At 39.1% G+C, this 20,157-nt stretch overlaps 1 protein-coding gene across 5 annotated transcripts in view; it reads left to right on the plus strand.

Annotated features, from left to right (window-relative positions):
- The window catches only part of ANK3 (ankyrin 3), a 686,669-nt gene that overhangs the window by 608,113 nt on the left and 58,399 nt on the right, over positions 1-20,157 (plus strand). For all 5 annotated transcript variants that reach the window (XM_036828058.1, XM_036828063.1, XM_036828060.1 and 2 more), the window contains 2 exons: positions 2,315-2,539; positions 5,247-5,401. In XM_036828058.1, the coding sequence (XP_036683953.1) occupies positions 2,315-2,539; positions 5,247-5,401 (380 nt within the window). The remainder of the gene's footprint in view (positions 1-2,314; positions 2,540-5,246; positions 5,402-20,157) is intronic.

A 20,157-nucleotide genomic window follows, 5' to 3' on the forward strand; every position in this document is an offset into this window, starting at 1 on the left:
GCAGTTTCTGAGCACACTTAACAAAATGGGTTTTTTCATTGGTTTATTCAATAAACATTTACTGTGTGCTTATTATGTATGGGAACTGTGCTCAGCTCTGTAGGTCAAGCAGTGAACAAGACAAACCTGATCTGAATTATTATCTGTATTAGTGAGACTCAGCTGTTTGTTGCCAGGGCAAACACAGCCCTCTCAGTGTAAACACTCCAGTGTTTATCTGTATCAATACTAATACAACTGCATTTTCAAACCCAGAGTTTATCTGGAATCATTTTTAATTCATTCTGTTACTCTTAGTCCCAAGCACAAGTTGATTTTTAACTACTGGAAGCTGGGAAAGATCAGATTTTTGTGTTGGGCTTCCTTATAATATGCCACATTGTCTTTATTACTGAATAAAAGTAGTTGTTAAGTATGTATATGTCTAAAAAAGTATAGGCTCCCCAGAGCAGTTTCAAGTGACCCTTTTATCATTCAACACTGGAGACAGTTCATCTGGACACTTGTACAAGTGAACAAGTATCTTTGTCTTTGACTAGGGAGGAGTGATTTTTGTTTTGTTTTGTTTTTGAGAGACTCAGTCTCTTGCCCTCATACTTTGAATATCCTAGTGGTTCCGGTCTCTCAAAGTACATATAATGATATCAAAAACATATGAAACCATTAATTAATCCAGAGGAAAACAGCTAAATCCAAAATGAGCAAAAGGGTGTGAAGTTGATTCCACCTCACTGATGACCAGAGTTGGTTCTGAAAATCTGATAGGCTGAAAAGTGACCCCCATGCTCTTGCCTCTCTCCATGGGGATGGTGGGTCCATCTGCTTTGTTGAAGAGGTTACTCTTCCAAGGTCAAGAGGCATCACTCCTTAGGAAAGGGTCTCCAGCTAGGACTGCCAAGCAAGGTCTGAAATCTATTTGTAGGATGTTAGAACTGTTTTTTAGAAGAGTAAATAGTAGAGGATTTTGATGGATGGGATTATCCCCCTTCCCCCCTGCCCAAATACTGTAGGTATTCAAACAATTTTCTAAATATCAACATTTGGTGCTCTCCCACTAATAAGCATATTTTCACATGTGAAAATTAGAATGCAAAAATACGTGTTTCTGTTCCCCAGTCTCTGACTTGCACTCTTCCGTATGTTGGGCTCATTGGTTTACATCCATCAGAGTGCTTTACAACCCGGTGACAGTGGTGGGAGGAGTCACGGAGGTCTTTTTTTCACGAACACATGATAGGAATCAAGATATTACCCAAATAAGTTTGGGGTTAGCAGATGCAAACTATTATACATGGGATGGATGAACAATAAGGTCCTACCTACTGTATAACACAGGGAACTATATTTAATATCCTGTAATAAACCATAATGGAAAAGAATATGAAAAAGAATATATATATGTATAACTGAATCACTTTGCTATACAGCAGAAATTTACACAACATTGTAAATCAACTATACTTCAATAAAATTTTTTTAAAAGATATTACCCAAATATGACACAGTTAATTCTTTACATCTTCATAGCTACATGCAGACAAATAATTTTTCCTCCCTAGCTTTAATATAACAGCCAATGACAGAATTGTATAACTTAGAGATATTTTCTAAAAAGTCTGTTCAATCATTTTTGTATTGCTGTACAGATACTCAAATGTAGGTTATTTTAAACAGTTTTTAAGCCAAATTGATATTGAAAAGATTAAACCCCTTTCCATCAAAATTGCCTTAGTAAAACTTTAGTCACCTTCTTCTTTTATTCTTATTTTCTGCTTTGTGAAAATAGTAAAAATTAGAGTGTCGGTATGATTAAAGATACATTCATTTTATGAGTTGTACATGTTTAAGACATACTGTGGAGTTTCATCTTACTTGTTGAGGGGGAGAGATTCCATAGTCGGCACATGGCTAAGACCATTGATAGGTAAAATGACCCTTGAATGTAAACTTAAACCACCCACAGGGACCGCATACAGTGGGTTTGTTTTTAAATGCAAGACAGTCGTTTAATAGCCAGTCTTTATCCCAACTTTGAAACAGGCACTCTTCCTTCATTTTGAGCATCTGACAGAGTGGTTGGCTTCTGTTCGGAGGCCATGCACCATCAAAACATAAAGTGTCGTGTTTTACTTTTTGCTCAGTTCACAAGTCAAATGCATGTTTGATGTGACTCCACTGTATTTACTTCCAATGTATTCTTAAAGAGAGGGAATGATAGCTACCTTGTCTGTCACTTTAACATTCAGTTTCCAAACTCGCTGTGAAAACGGCTTCTGTCTCTCCTTGATTTGGCCTCTGATCTTCCCCCCTGCAGGTTTCTGGTTAGCTTTATGGTGGATGCAAGAGGCGGCTCCATGAGGGGAAGCCGGCACCACGGGATGAGAATCATCATTCCTCCTCGCAAGTGCACTGCCCCCACCCGTATCACCTGCCGTTTGGTAAAGAGACATAAACTGGCCAACCCACCCCCCATGGTGGAAGGAGAGGGATTAGCCAGTAGGCTGGTAGAAATGGGTCCTGCAGGGGCACAATTTTTAGGGTAAGTCATTTTGTCAGTTTTCATCTTGGCCCTCATACCACATCTTTGATTTTCTTTACCCTTGTCAACTCAAGTAGTTAAATCTGTTGAGTTGGACCATTTCAGTCGAGTACAGCATTCACATAGTATCAGAGGTCACAAAGCTGTGTAATCCTCTGAAAAGCTGGTAGGCTGGTACTTCCTTAACTCAGTTTGCTGGCCAAAGGTTTTACTAACCGAGAAGCACGTTCTCTGCTCAGTGAGTGCACGGAACCCCAGCGGCCCCCGCGGAAGTCAAGGCACCACTCTTATATATCACACGTTGAATAAATGGCTATTTTGGGTACATGTCTTTTTAATGATAATTTTGGGGGGAACAATCCATTGCGATATGGTATTTTACAAAAGGAAAAAATGAATTTATTTTCTGAGGTGGCACTTGGGTGCAAATCAGGCAGGCTCTGTCGTGACGGACAGTTTGTTCACAGTTTCCCCTTCTCGTTTCTCTTCCTGCTGCACGGATGTTATTCAGTAAACTGCACCTTCCTACCAATCCTCCCCCTGTAAATGAGGGCGAGAGCTTGGTTAGCCGAATCCTGCAGCTTGGGCCTCAAGGAACAAAATTTATTGGGTAGGATCTTTATAGACAAGATACAGAATGTCTACAATTCTTTTTCCATTTTCAATTTTTTTCTGTCACACCCATGGTCTTATTCTTGTCTTAATTTTATTTTCGGTTTTTAATGCTTTCAGTTGATGTGTGTCACTGAAAGAAGAAAAAAAAATCATAGTGGCTTGACTTAATGCAGCACCGCTACCTATCTTGTGCTTTTCAAGCATGTGGAATTCACTGCAAGCATTCTGCTTTCATAACTTTGTGCTTCTGTAAACCTTTCTTTAATTTGAAATGTTTCAACTGATGATGATAGTTTTTAAGACAGACTGATAGTCTAATTTTAACCCAGTGTAAAAGAAGATATTTGCAGGCTTTGAATCAACATTTGCTGTAAATGATATATATGTGTATATATATATATATACCTGTATATATATATATGTGTGTGGAGTTACATTTTTTAAAAAGTGCTTATGGGCTGTGAGATGGACAAGTCATCAATAAGTGAACTGATTTTGAAAAAATGTTGGGAATACAAGATATTTAAAGAAAATCAAATAGGCAGCAGGTAGCATATTCTACTAAAGTTATTAAATTGTTTTGTTCTGTTTAAGCTGAAATGTGTTGGTATTTGTCTGTCTGCTTATCTGTCTGATTGGTGTGTTTGCATTGGCAGTCTGCATGAAGAAACCTGTTATGAAAAGTTATGCTTGGCTTTCACCTTGGTCCCAGACCCTTGTTCATTTCTCCTCTCCAATACTGTTGAATGTCATACACAAAGCCACATTCCTGAAATATTTAGAGTGACAGTATCTGATGCATTAACCTGCAAAGATTGTATCTAGTTTTCAAAAAAAGAAAAATTTAATGTCTAATCACCAGGTGTGGTTAAAAACTAAGGTAAACATCTTAATAACTCTTGAAATTACTAACACTATTAGGAATAGTTGATTTTGTTTTTACCCACTGAAAAATAAAGGGATTATAAAAAAATTTTCAAACCCTTAATTTGAATTAATTATAATTATTTTGCCCAAAGTAAAATTTTCATATTTATCATCCCATTTTAAGTGAATGCTTTTGTAATAAATTAAATATTAATATGTTTTTATTTATGTCGTTTGGTCATTACAACTACTATCCCTTTTTATGCTATTACCTATTTAAGCCTGTATCTTCTGTTACCACATGTACATAAACACATAGGCTAAGAGGTGAGGTTACATACAACCTCTGTAGGAGAATAATGATACTGTCTACTTAAATGTCATAAAATAAAGCTGCACAATCCAACTACATAAACTGTGTGTGATTGTGGTCTGCTTACTTCCATTCATCTTTTTTAGCATTTATCCTACTTCAAAATTTAACAAAATTATTCCTGTGCTTGATTGGCTATCTTCAATTTGCAGCCATTTTTTCACCTTCTTTTGCAAAAGGACACTGTCAAAAATTAATAGATCATTATATGACAATTTCAAACCAATAGTGCTTTTTCGGAAAGTTTAATTCCTATGCAGTCCTACGAGAGCTAGGAAATTACGCTGCCCATTTCACAACGTAAAAATCAAAGAAACTGTCTTGACTATACAGGCCATGAAAGTTATGAAAACTGACCGTTGGAAGGAGTGGATTGTTATATTGATTGTTTTCTTGCTAAGGGAAAAAAAATCAGTAATCTTTCAAAATAGGCAATTTACAGAATTTCTTTTTTAAAGAAATGACTGTGTCCTTTTAAATCATGAGCGTTTTGTATAATACAATATACTATTGTGTTTTAAAAAATGGACCAACTTTCTTTCTTATGGTCTATTTTAATAACTTTCAATTCCTCGATTACTTACATGTGCTGAATATTTTCCCCCTATTAAATCAAATGCCTAACATATGATAGGCCCCCAAGAATTGTTTGTGAATGAATGAATGATGGCATGTTTTCAGGCTTCTAATATATTATTTAATTAGCAAATGATTCTGCAGCTTTGAAATCATTCCCAACCTTAGTGGCACCTCTGATTTTCAAATGAATACTGTCAATGAAACACTTTTAAAAGTATGAAACTATAAACCTATTTCCTTTGATACCAAAATAATGTGGCTTTTTTTTTCCAGCCCTGTCATCGTGGAAATCCCTCACTTTGGGTCTATGAGAGGAAAAGAGAGAGAACTCATTGTTCTTCGAAGTGAAAATGGTGAAACGTGGAAGGAGCATCAATTTGACAGTAAAAATGAAGATTTAACCGAATTACTTAATGGCATGGATGAAGGTAATTACGATGACTCCCTGTTTCTATGAATGTCTGCAGGAAGAAATCAAAGGAATGGCTAGACTAAAGGAAACAGTACTTGAATTTCACACGTTTGTATTTTAAACTGGGAATCCGGTTCCTCAGCATTTATTGTTTTCTGCGTCTAAGGCATGAAGTTCCATTTAATCTAACAAACTCCGCCCCCCCCATATTAATGTATAAATCTTCTGATAATTCTCTGTCTTAAATCAACTGTATCAATCTTTCCAAAGCTTAAGAAAGTTTTCTAAGTCGAAAATGTGTAAGGAGGGAGTGAAATAATAATGGAAGGCATGCAAAGCATGCAGAGCATTTTTAAGAAAATACGTTCACTTTTTATTTTTGGAATCATTATTTTCGTACCCTTTCTTTTATCTCAGTCTTCTCCCAGATTATTTCGGTATTCTTATGGATTTTTAATTTCTCCTGGGTTCTATCAGTTTTTAAAAAAAAAAATAGGTTTCAGGCTAATGATTGGAGTCTGTGGTGCTTCCAGTGTCTCATTCTTTGACCTGGTAAGACTGGCCTATAGCGAGCATGTCACTTTCTCATACACACCTTCTTCAGGCTGTCTGACCCTTAGAATCATAGCAGTTTTTCTTGGTAGACATTGGGAATAGACTTGTTTTGAGAGTGGGTACTTGGTGCAGTGTTTTCCTTTAAAAATGTAAAAAAAAAAGAAAAGAGAGAGAGAGAGAGAGAAAGCTCATCATAAAATAAAGCTGATCTTTATACTGACTTGCTAATCACTACAAATCCAGCAACTGTTTTATATAACAGCTTTACTGGAGAAATTATTCTCATACCATAAAATTCACTCTCTTAGCATTTAGTTCACTGGCTTTTGGAATGCATCTAGCATAGTCTCTCCTGGTTGTGAAATGTGGACAAAGGAGCCAGACAGACTCGAGGGTGTTTGAGGGACGACCACGGACAAGCTCTTGGATCCCCGTGAGCCTCTGTTACTTCTATAAAATGGAGATTACCTTCCTCACTTCCTAGGGTTGCTGTTGAGAAGAAATAAAGTCATTACAGGAAGCGCTTTTCAAATATAGCCCTTGTTACAGACTAAGCCCTTGATAAATATCAGCTATTGTCACTATTATATTCATTCCATAGAAAAAACTGTCATGCCAAAGGTATTGTATAAGACGCAGCGAATCACAGCCAACCAAGAATTTAAAGATGTTTTTACATCAGGGTAGGGGGAACCTAATCATTGCTGAGAGTCTAGCATTCATGAGGCACTGATAAATGCCTCTATATTTGAAAATTTTAAATGAAAGCATAGTACTGCAAAGTAGGTAGTTTTTTTGTGTTTTTTTTTTTAATTTTTCTTTTTTTTTTAAATTTATTTTATTTATTTATTTTGGCTGTGCTGGGTGTTCGTTTCTGTGTGAGGGCTCTCTCTAGTTGCGACGAGCGGGGGCCACTCTTCATCGCGGTGCACGGGCCTCTCACTGCCGCGGCCTCTCTTGTTGCGGAGCACAGGCTCCAGACGCGCAGGCTCAGTAGTTGTGGCTCACGGGCCTCGTTGCTCCGCGGCATGTGGGATCCTCCCAGACCAGGGCCCGAACCCATGTCCCCTGCACTGGCAGGCAGACTCTCAACCACTGCGCCACCAGGGAAGCCCCAGTAGGTAGTTTTAATCCCACTTTATAGATGGGGGAACTGAAGTTCAAACAAGTCAAAAGGTTACCCCAACTCAGTAGCAGCACAGGGGCTGAAATCTAGTTCTATCTGTTCTCAAAAACTTTTAACTATCCCACTTACTTTAGAAATATGTGTCCTGTAGAGAAGAAAATAAACCTAAAGAAGAAAATTCCTACAAACCTAGATTTCAAGATCCAGAATAGTCATTTTAAATGTTATACATGTAATGAGTATACATTAAATGTTTATACATAATACTGACATTTATATCCTGTACCATTCACAACTTCAGATAATTTCTGATGGATGGGAACTTTCACTGGCAATTTAGATTTCTAATTGTTATTACCTTAATTTATTTTAAAGCATGAAATATAGGTTTTTTTATAAGGAAATTTATAAGAAAACATAATCAAAAGTTTTAAAATGAATAAATCCTAAGGGAAAGAACTGAATTAGCATTTTAAAAAGAGTAAAAGAATATGGATGATGGAGAATAAAAAATAGAATAAGATAAATGGGTTTTCCAGAGGATAGTTTTTTTTTCTGTTTTAAGGAAAATAAGGTATAAAGATATTTTCACGTATCCAGTATTTCTTAAATACTATTGTAGACTACTAGTTTTTTAATGCAGCATCCTCTCCACAAGGATTTCTTTTTTTTTTAACCAATAGCTACCTTGATATTGTAAGCAGCTGAGGGCAGAGAACGTGTCATAATCACTTTTGAGTCACCAGTATTGGGCACAGTGCTGATTTAGACACTCACCCAATCCTGGAGAGTAGGCAAAGGAGGAACCTCATTATAATATATAGCTCTCAGGGGGTGGTGGTGGTGGGATGAATTGGGAGATTGGGATTGACATATATACACTAATATGTACAAAATAGATAACTAATAAGAACCTGCTGTATAAAAATAAGTGAATAAAATAAAATTCAAATTAAAAAAAATAATATATAGCTCTCTGGAAGAAAGCTCTTGTTAGTCTGTTTCTTCTCCCCCAAACTTCATTAATGTTAATCTCCTGGGGGAAAAACTTAAAGAGGAGCGTTTACTTTGGGGAAAGTTCTGAGAAAGTAACAATATTTTAGGAAGAATACTGAATATTCTAAGAGAGTGTTGTCCAATAGCACTTTCTGTGATGATGGAAATATTCCATACCTGTGTGATCCAGCAGTCATCACTAGTCACATGTGACTCTTGAGCGCTTGAAATGTGACTAGTGCAAGTGAGGAAGGTAATTTTTAATTTCGTATAATTAATTTCAAATAGTCACCTGTGGCCAGTGGCCACCTCATTAGACACTGCAGTTCTGACAAAAACACTGGATTCTAAGAATATGTTCTTCATTTTTGAGCACAGATTAGAGTATCAGGCACAGGCAGATTTTTTTTTTTAATTTAAAGGTTTATTTATGGAATGGATTTCCATGATTTCATCCTGACATGTCTTCATTTTGTTTTTTAAATTTATTTATTTATTTATTTATTATTTTTTTTGGCTGCGTTGGGTCTTCGTTGCTGTGCGCGGGCTTTCTCTAGTTGCGGTGAGCGGGGGCTACTCTTTGTTGCGGTGCGCTGGCTTCTCATTGCAGTGGCTTCTCTTGTGGAGCACAGGCTCTAGGCGTGCGGGCTTCAGTAGTTGTGGCACGTGGGCTCAGTAGTTGTGGCTCGCAGGCTCTAGAGCGCAGGCTCAGTAGTTGTGGCACACGGGCTTAGTTGCTCCGCGGCATGTGGGATCTTCCTGGACCAGGGCTCGAACCCGTGTCCCCTGCATTGGCAGGCGGATTCTTAACCACTGCACCACCAGGGAAGTCCCTTCATTTTGTTTTTAATAAGCCAATTTTCAAATAGGAAGTTAGTCCTATCTTTGCTTAGACAAATGACGCCCCAAACACTGCCACACTAGGGGCATCTGTCCGATGTTTTAAAGAAATGATGATATAGCCCTATCCTGGATTCTACATGTTATCTTGGAAATAGTGGATAGAGTTTCTTTGCTACATTTTTTAAGACCAGATAAAGTTTGGTTCCATTTTAGACAATTCAAAGGAAATGCAAATACTTCCAAGTTTAAAGAATCAAGCACTGGAGGCCACAAAAGGAAAACTGAGGACTAAATTTTCAAGTCACTGTGGTTTTCTTCATATATTAAATCTATAAAAGCAATAATAATGAAGGAACCAAGACATACATTTTATAACTGAAGCTCAATTAATCAGATTTCATACCAAGCTCAAGCACCACTAACCACCACTCTTGTCCTGTCCCCAGAGAAACTTAGCTCTTATTGGAACATCCCTCCTCTAAAAACAGACAGGCAAAAATAAAAATCAGTCTGTCTCTAAAAATCCAACCCTTCTTTTTCCTTCAAGGTCCAACTAGTCAAACTTCTTGTGGGGAGAGAAGCGTAAGCATGGTTTAGGAGGTTTCATGTTATTTCTACCCTCAACACCCTGTGCCCCTGGATAGCTGTTAATTAGCAAGATAAAAATAGTACATAAAATAAGCCAGTGACCAGATCACTCAAGACTTCCTTAAAGAAAAAGAGAAATAAATCATTCTACTATTATTTTATTTATTCTATCAATTTACCCAGTTCATAACAATTAAGCCTTATCTGTCATCTATGGCAAGTGACCCTTGATAATAGCTGTCTTATTATGAATGTCTCATTTTAACCCTCTTTTCCATAAGTGAACTTTGTATGTTACTTTATAACTAATCTGTATTCTACTTTTATAACTAGCCCTGTTGCACCCTCTTCTCTGAAAATCTTAAAACCCAAGTGTTTAGAAAGCATCTTAGCCAGTATTTTATCAGTGATTTTTTTACCGAACAACACAATTGTAAAGATTAGATTATGGTTCTATAGTATTTTAAAACTTGCAAAGCGTTTCCATGTGCACAATCAGATTGTAACTCCAGGGAAAGACAAGTCCAAGGAGGAGGATAGTTTGCCCAATGTGGTGTGGTCGTTAGGATCATGATCTGTGCATGTCACACAGACTGGAATTCCCATCCTGGCTCCACGGCTTACTAGCTTTGCGACTCCGAGAAAGCCCTCGATCTCTCTAAGCTCATAGAGGACTAATGGGAAATAGATGAGCTAATATGTGTAAACTTCTCAGCATGGTGTCTGACACATGAGAACCACTCTCAAAGTTAGCCATAGACACGGCTGCCGTGTACAGTCGTGCAGGAGAGCGAGGGGGGCAGAAATCTTGCCTCTTCCACTTCCCAAGCCATCTGCTCTGACACTGGCCTTCAGGACAAAGGGGCACCTTTATCTAATTTGTTCAAAACTACTGTCTAGTTGCCCACAGGGCTGTGTCCACTCCACGTGGATGCTTTTCCAGATCCCACGAGGACGCCTCCAGGGCTAGTGGAATCCCTGGCCACAGTTGATGATGGTTACCCCATGACCACCACCCAGTCAGGAAATAGAAAGCAGACAGATCTAGACTTCCAAAATCTAGACTTCTGACTCCAAATCTAGTTGTTTTTCTACAATACTCCCTTGCCTCTGTATCTTCTCAAATGAAGGATGCCTAAGAAAGTGCTTTGTGTGGAACAAAAGGTGACATGACTGTCAACTGCTATTTAAATTTTCCATTATGAATCAAGGTACCCTCCTAGTTCTTGTATGACTCCAAAGGACATGGCGCGTAGTCAGGAAAAATTGTCATTGCAGAATAAGGTGGAATCAAGAGTTATTTGTGGCACTAGCAACCTCAGAGATAAAGGCATCAGTGGTTATGCTAATGAAGCAGGTGTGTTAGAGCAGCTCTATTGAAATAACAGGCTAGAATGACACAGAGGACAGTTGGTCTGGGTGTGAAGAACCTGCTGTTACCACTGAGGTATCATGTGGCAGGAGCAACTTTTCTCTTTGGCAGCAGACATAGATCTTGTTCTAGCACTTGTTCATTCATGTTTTCTCAGGAGAGAAAGATATCGCAAAACAAAAAAATACTCAATCTGCTCCCCACAAAAGCATCATGTTTAAAATGCACCAAATTGAATCCACTTTGTAAGTTTAATTAAAACCTTACTTGAGTTAAACTCACAAAGTTCAATTCAACATGTTTAAAATTGTGCCTGCCGGTGGCGGGGTTGGGGGGGGACGGGGACGGGGGAGGGTTGGATTGGGAGTTTGGGATTAGCAGATACAAACTACTATATATAGAACAGATAAACAATGAGGTCCTACTGTACAGCACAGGGAACTATATTCAATATCCTATGATAAGCCATCATGGAAAAGAATATGATATTTACTAGTAGAAGAATCCTTCCTCCTTAGAGATCTTAAGAACTGCTCATAGAAGTAGTTGAGCACTGAAAAGTGAAATATGTAGTTTTACGTTGTACACAGCACCATCTGTTGGGGAAATCGATTAACAATTTTGAAAAATTCTGGAGGAAAAAGGAAAAATTGAATTTAACCAAATCAGGACTGTGGTTGGGGTGTAAGAAAAAAATAGAAAAAGCGAAAAAGCCCAAAACTATTAATTAAACCATAACAAGATGCTAATCTGCTTTCAGTCCACTGCCATAAAACTTATTTTAAGTGGATTCAGCAATGCCCACCACATGCATAACTGGGCCAGAACAGTTCCCTCACCCCTACTAGTCAGGAAATGAAAATGGGACCAAAGCAGATGAGCATTAATAATGCCAAGTTTTATATATGTCTGTGTGACGTACTTCTTGCAATTACATGTCTTTATGAAACATTAGTGGGTCAAAAAATGACATGAGACACCCTGTCCCATGTGTCAGACAGAGTGGGGCTCTGTGCCCTCCAGGGACAGTGAAGGGGTCTGAGAGGCCGGGTGTTGGCTTCCGTCACCTTTAGTGTCGATGTGAATAGAGGCCGATGTGCCACACACGGCAGGTCTAGGCCCCTTAGAGCTCAGTGCACTTCTGTGTTTGCTGCATAGGCCGGGTTACGGATTGATGGTGTTTAGCTTTAAGACATTATATACGATCCTGATTTTGAAGATAGGATTATATAAATTGTTTCTTGTCTGGATATAGTACGGATGGTTAAACAAAGGGTTGAAGAAAGTTTGTAAGGGGGCTAATTGCCTGCAAGCCTTTTCATTTGCACAAGTGGAAAAGTAAGCAGATGTGGAAGAACATTTTTCTGGAAAATAACAGGGAGAAGCAGATGCAAAGAATACAAGGCTTCTGCAATCATGGAGGAAAACCTTAGAATGATTATTCCAGCATGGCCAAACACACCCTCTCTCACTTCTCTGTTTCCAGGAAGCCTTCCCTAAACCCCAGTCTAAGTTAGATCCGCTTGGTAAATACTTCTATCGCACCTGGCCTGTCTTCTTCTGTAACAAGCAACTTTGAACTTTGCTCTCTTCCTTAGTGGACTGTACAGTCCATGAGGGCAGGAATGGCTCTGACTGGTGACAGCCATTATGCCCAATGAATATAACAGCCCTTAGCAGTGTTGTCACTTCATCATAATTTGTTGAAGAAATGAAGAAATGAATGAGTTGTATCCAGGCATGTGCTGCCACTCTTGGCAATACATTTCCTCAATAATTCGGTGACCCATACCCAAGAGAGGAAGCAACTTTCTAAAAGAACGGATGCCACAAACAAATGGGGAGAGGAGGTCTGGGAAGCAGGAGAAGGGCACGTAATGATTAGGAATTAGTTTTCTAAAAATAACTTTAAGATATCTGATTGTCAGCAATTATACGGATTGCTAAAACTGGAGGGAAAAACAAACAGGTATATCATTGTTTCCAGACATTCTGCGTCATTAGCACTCAATTATTTGTGCAAATCTGAATAACAAAGAAGGTCCCTATCTTGGGTAGTTAAAGACGTAAAATAATGCTGATCCAGACACACGTATAGCAGATGCCAGAATTCAATAAGAATATGAGTTAAATTACTAAAATTATGGGACCTTTCTGTACTGTCTTTGCAACTTTCCATGAATCTAATTATTTCAAAATAAAAATTGAAAAGTTTCCTACTGTGTTTATGTTGAGGAAGAAGGGCCAAGTATATCATTTGAGGGTTTTTTTCTGTAACATCAAGGGTGGGCTTGTTCCAAAAGTTGCATATTTAGATGGAGCTGAACTTTAATTCCAAAGAAATGAATGTCTATAATTTTCTGAAATATTTCAGTGAATATATTACAACTGTTCTATTGTTCCACATATTCTACAGACAGAGTTAAATATTATAAATTTATCTTTTATTTCCTTCATTTCCCCCAATTTATCTGCTACTTAATCTTCTATGATTGGTGATATTTTCCCCTAAAAACTGAATGAAATTAAAATGATAGCAGTTCCGATTTATATACCTGTAGAGATGCAAAACAGAGACAGTGTGATTTAAAAAAAAAAAAACAATCCAACCTTAGATCTGCCACAGACTGGCTCTATGGCTCTCCTCTATCTCCAAGGTTGTATGACCTTGGAAAGAATACGTAACCTAAATTATTTTGTCAACAGAACTGTGCTGGTGGTTTTGTATCATTTATTCGTCATGTCCACCCCAGAGGTAACTTTTCTTATCCTGATCTTATAAACAAGTTACATAGGGCTCAGAGTTAAGGAACTCCTCCAAGATCCAAGCTCACTGGTTTGAGAACTGGATTTGAACCGAAGGTACCTGTCTACAAAGACTTTCCACAGACCCATACTAGCTAGCATGCCCTTTTGAATTCTGACATTCTAAGACTCCCATTTTTTCCCACCGCTCAGTATCAAATGCTCCATTCTTAGAAGAGCAAGCTGAGAGAACATTCACATGACCAGAAATGAAACCCTAGATAAAGAAATCATCCTTTGTGAAAACTCCAGGTTGTATTCCTTCTATAGACTGTTGACACTCAAACCTGACCAGATCACAAACAGCCTTCAGAAAACAAATTCCATACAGGAAAGAGAGTCGTGGCCCCATTGGACCAAGTTATCAAGACATTTCGTGCATGTAAGAGTGAGGCAGAACTAATCAGTGTGATCATTTGAATGCTTTTAAGAAAAACTTATTTTGTGGGAACACGATTTCAATCCTGTTATTTATGATTCATTGTATTATGACCTTCACACCCATTCATATTTGCAAAGCATTTTATGATCCTTCTTGCTCTGTTGCAAAATCTGTTACAGAGAATGCTGTCCCAACTTTTACAAATAAACTAAAGGAGTTACAAGGTACTTAAGAAATTTATCATTCATCAGCGAGGCAAGAATGCTGCAGAACAGCAGCTACCATTTCTTACGCAGCAGAAAGTGCCACTATCTTGAGAGCTTTCTGCTCCTGGAGTGGGCCAGCAAGAAGTCATGTCACCTATTGGACCAGGGTGTTTGCACATCTATCCATTACTCATCCATTTATCAACCACCACCCACGTGCCAGCTAGTCTGCAAAGACACTGTGTTAAATGGTGGTTGGACTCCATGTCTGTGTGATTTCATCCGTTCCCCCAACCTGGTCTTAGGTTCTAATCTCAGCTCTAAAGCAGACCAGCTAAGTCAGTTTGGGTAAGTCACTTAACCTCTCTGAATTTCAGACACTTACTTTACCAAAATGCTATGTGGGCAAAATAGTAATTGACCCTCCACAAAGTAGACATGCAGTAAGTGTAAATTTTAACCTTCTTCCTGGCCAAACCTATTTCAGAACTCATCTCTCTCTTTTCCCTGTGGGGTGTGTGTGTGTGTGTGTGTGTGAGAGAGAGAGAGAGAGAGAGAGAGGAAACTTTGCTAGTAACAAAAAGAGAGAAAGAGAGAGGGATCCAGGGTTCTTTCATAGTCTAAGCATTATGAATCACCCTGAAAGGTAAAAAGCTCTTAATATTTTTTTATGCCCTTGCCTCCTTTAATTCTATAGCTATGGAGTGGTTTAGTATATCCTTTTAAAAATAAAACTATTTTAAACTAGTAGATATTTATTGTTGCCCCATAAGCTCCTCTTCTCATATTGAAACATCCTTGAGTTGTTTTTCATGGGATCCTGTTGTCATATTTTTAATAATTTGGGTTCTGGATTTTTAAGGACAGATACAGGGTGAGAGTCTACTAAGACCTCGCTTCTCAAATGTGTCAAGTCATAAAGTCACCTGAGTTCAGTATGGAAATTTCAGGTTCCACCCCTGGCCTACCAACTCAGAATTTCCTAGCTCTAGGAGCTAGGTTCTCTGTGGGTAGGAATATGATCCAGGCACCATGTTTGTGGTGCACATTATTTTGTTGAGTTTATCTCTGTATGTAAAGGGTGGGAACAAAGCACAGATTCTTGGTAATATATTCCTGCTTCTCTGGTCTAAGTAATAGACCATTTTAAACTCCGATTAAATTCAGTCCTGGACAGAACAGTGGCGTTGTTCATTTTTACATGATCAAACTTCATTCCTATTTGCCTGGAAATCTGACTTTTTTTTTTTTTTTAAAGGAACCTATTTTTATTTGTTTGTTTGTTTGTTTATGGCTGGCTGGCTGGCTGTATTGGGTCTTCGTTTCTGTGCGAGGGCTTTCCCCAGCTGCGGCAAGTGGGGGCCACTCTTCATCGCAGTGCGCGGGCCTCTCATTATCGCGGCCTCTCTTGTTGCGGAGCACAGGCTCCAGACGCGCAGGCTCAGTAGCTGTGGCTCATGGGCCTAGTTGCTCCGCGGCATGTGGGATCTTCCCAGACCAGGGCTCGAACCCACGTCCCCTGCATTGGCAGGCAGATTCTCAACCACTGCGCCACCAGCGAAGCCCGAAATCTGACTTTTTTTGGTATACCTTCTTAGTTTACAAATAGCAATATAGCACAGTATACCATAGTATGAATATATCATAATTTATTTAACCTCTGTCCTATTGATAGCCAATAAAATCTTGTGATAGATGTCCAGGTCATAAGCATTCTGTAGTGACTTTACTGGTTTTCACCTCCTCCTCTTGCCTCCTCACATTTACCTACTTATCTACATCTTTACTTTCTTATTTATGCAGATATCCTAGAGTGTAATGGCCCAGCCTTCAACTGTAGCTCTTGAAAAGATTATAAACCAATATTTAATATTAGTATTTTTACATTTCTATTAACTTTTATTCTCAGAGGAAAAAAGTTAAAAATATTTTAAGTATACATATATACAGAATGTAATCTGGTTAAGGGAAGATGTCTTTTCTCCATTTCATCATGCAGAGGCCTGGGAATATGAGTAATTCTAGAAGGTGTATGATTCTACTTAAAAAATGGGGCATGGAGACGCCAATGCCTAATATCCACACATTAGTTATTCCATTACGTTAAGCCTTATCTTTAAAGTACCCGTTAAAATACACATTGAAGGTCAATCATTATGCAAGTTTTAATGGTGACAGAGGAATTGCTAAAAGCTTCAAAATAGAGCGAGTACAACACAGAGGGTCCCTGAGTCACTGGCAAATCCTGAAAGATGTGAGAAATTCAGTGTGGACTTAGAAATCTGAGCTTCTGCATTTACCACTCATCTGCTGCATCTGAGGGGTACCCCCTCACCTTCTATTTGGGGTGGCCTTAATGCTTCATCCAAGGTAAGACGGCATAAGTGTGGCCAGGCGACCTCTACTACGCCAAGTGTAGTTCTTCCCAATCCACTGCTATTAGTTTCCAGGGGTGATACATCTGTCTCTACCTTAACTCCTCACAAATGTATGTGCACACACCCAAACACACACACAAGCAGCTGAGAAGTGCACATTATCACAATTCCTCCGAAAGATGCCTCACTCACACCGGGAGGTCCAGAATAATTTTTTTTTTTAATTTTTTTTTTTTAGGTACATTTTTTTAAATTAATTTATTTATTCATTTTTGGCTGTGTTGGGTCTTCGCTTCTGTGCGAGGGCTTTCTCTAGTTGTGGCAAGTGGGGGCCACTCTTCATCGCGGTGCACGGGCCTCTCACTATTGCGGCCTCTCTTGTTGCGGAGCACAGGCTCCAGACGCGCAGGCTCAGTAGTTGTGGCTCACGGGCCCAGTCGCTCCGCGGCATGTGGGATCTTCCCGGACCAGGGCTCGAACCCGTGTCCCCTGCATTGGCAGGCGGATTCTCAACCACTGCGCCACCAGGGAAGCCCCAAGAATAATCTTGAGTAAACTTAATACTCACAGGATACATGCTTGTTACATGCAGAGTTAGGAAATCTGTCTTGTTTGAAGGGTGTAATTCCATGGCAGAGTCCACGTAAACTGCTTGCACTATGCTTGCATAATCACATAATCACAGGTTTGTAGCTGAAATTAAAAAAAGTATCTACTCAGCTGATGGTGATGAGTTGCACAGCAATTTAAACAAATTATCAGAACTTTTTCAGTTGCAGCATGAGTTATGAACTCCGGGAATTCAGACTTAAAATAAGCCAAATCATGGGAAAGGAAATATATCTGCTCTGTATGGAAAACTTTTATTCTCTATCAATTGCTGAACAGGTGAAAACTTCCCCAGAATATTTTCCTGAGCAAACTTTGATTTCTTCCTGTTTTTCTATACTAGCTTTTTTTTTTTTTTTTTTTTTAATTCTTTACCTTTGTTTTTGTTTCCTTCACTAGAGACTCAGTATTTAGGTTTTGACAGAGCAGGGGGGAAGGAGATGGTTAGAAAACAAAAAGGACCAAGATTCCAGTTCCATTTTTGATCTGGGGTGAACCCTATTTCTCTCCTAGTTGACAATTAATTTGGTGGTGGTTAATCTGTAAAATGAGAAGATGTCTCTGATCCAATTACCTAACCATCCATTTTGCCATTCTGCACATTTCTGTGTGGACTACGCCACTATCTCAGCCCTGTGTCTAAGAGAGGCGGCAAACGTGTTCGTAGTGGAGGGACGGTAGGCATGTGCTGTAGGTATCAGAGGAATGAAAAGAGGCTTCTGTGAGTAGCAAACAACAAAAGCAAAACCAACACCCCTCCTTGAAGTGTGGAAACCTCCCCTTTATTTTGTAACAACTAAAACCACCCCAGCTACATAAACCCAAAGGTAATGCTATCTTATTTCCCACCCTATTCTCACCTCCAACTCCAGTTCCCAGTGTTGATAGCCTAGAAGGTTTCGCCTGCAAATTTCTCTTATAAAAACATACAAACAGGGACTTCCCTGGTGGTGCAGTGGTTAAGAATCCGCCTGCCAATGCTGGGGACATGGGTTTGAGCCCTGGTCCGGGAAGATCCCACATGCCGCGGAGCAACTAAGCCCGTGTGCCACAACTACTGAGCCTGAGCTCTAGAGCCTGCGTGCCACAACTACTGAGCCCACAAGCCACAACTACTGAGCCCGTGTGCCACAACTACTGAAGCCTGCGTGCCTAGAGCCCGTGCTCCGCAACAAGAGAAGCCACCGCAATGAGAAGCCTTCGCACCGCAACAAAGAGTAGCCCCCGCTCGCCGCAACTAGAGAAAGCCCGTGCGCAGCAACGAAGACCCAACGCAGCCTAAAATAAATAAAATAAATAAATTAAAAAATATATATATACAAACATACAGATTACACCTTTCCTCTAAAAAGGATGAGAAGCCCGCACACCACAACAAAGAGTAGCCCCTGTTCCCCGCAACTAGAGAAAGCCTGTGTGCAGCAACGAAGACCCAACGCAGCCTAAAATAAATAAAATAAATAAATTAAAAAATATCTATATACAAACATACAGATTACACTTTTCCTCTAAAAAGGATCATACTATGCACGTTGCTCTGCCTCCTGCTTCCTTCCTGACTCTATACATGTCAATCACTACCTGCCAGGCTCCCTCCCTCCCTCCGAGCTCACCTCTCCTGTCACCTCCTCAGAGAGGTGTTTCCTGATCCTCCCCACCCCCACCCCCACCCCCAGTCACATTCTATTTCTTCCCCTTGATTTATTTTTTTCTTCCTATGTGCTCAGTGGTGTGTGCCCTTCCCCCCTTCCCCCCATTAGAATGTAATCTCCCTGTGAGCGGTGACTTTAGTTTGCTCTCTGCTGTATCCCTGGTGACTAGACCAGAGCCTTCACATAGTGGGTCCTCAGTAAATATTTGGTAAATGGACGAATCTGAATCCTCCTCTTCACTCGCTGCAGGAGTGCTGAGAGTGTGAATGAACCGTGACTTATCTAACCAAGCCCTTACTGATGGGCATGCTGGCTCTTTCAAGCTTTAGTCATTACAAGCAATGCCGCTTTGCCTGTGCTTTTGTAAGAAAGACGTCAGAGAATGGGATTGCTGGGTCCAAGGGTAGATGCGTTTTCATTTTGAATAGAAGATGCCCAGTTACACTGTCAAAAGATTATTGCCATTCACACCCACCAGCAATGACTGAAAGCATCTGTTTTCTCCCAGTTTTCTCTCGACAAGATATTGGTCTTTAATCTTACCAGGAGGTGGGTGTAGTGGGAGATTGTATCTTGTTTGAATTGGTATTTCCACGTAAATTACCGAGTTTGAATATTTTAATATAAAGTTTATTGGCCGTTTTCTGTGAATCGCCTGTTTATAACATTTTGCTAGTTTCCATTGGCTTCTCTGTCATCTTCTTATCAACTTGTAGCTGCCATTGATATTGAGCATATTAGTTCTTAATTTGTCATGTGTGGCTATTAGCTTTCCCAGTCTACCTTTTGTCATTCAAGTTTATTATTCTTGTCATAGAAAGCTTTACATTTTTATATATAGTCAGAACTGACTTTTAGGCCTCTGGGTATCCAGTTTTGAGTAGGAAAGTTTCTCCTATTGAAGGCTGAAAGGTATTCTCTTGATTTTTTTTTGATAATATTTTAATTTTTTAAGTAGTTAAGTCTCTTGTCCAGCTGGAATTTTTATTAATATATGATAAGATATATAGTGATTTAGCTTTGTTCTTCCACATAGATGTTTGATTATGTCAACACTCTTTTAAATAAACCATCTTTCCCCCACTGAAGTTTAAATATGACTTTGATTTAAATATACTAAATACATAATACATACATAAAAGTAGATATATATGACTTACACATATACTATATATATGTGTTTATGTATACACATATATAAAGTTGAATCTCTTTTTTAAAATTTATTTATTTTTGGCCACGTTGGGTCTTCGTTGCTGT

The sequence above is a fragment of the Balaenoptera musculus genome, chromosome 16, assembly GCF_009873245.2.
Source record: "Balaenoptera musculus isolate JJ_BM4_2016_0621 chromosome 16, mBalMus1.pri.v3, whole genome shotgun sequence".
Lineage (NCBI taxonomy): Eukaryota > Metazoa > Chordata > Mammalia > Artiodactyla > Balaenopteridae > Balaenoptera > Balaenoptera musculus.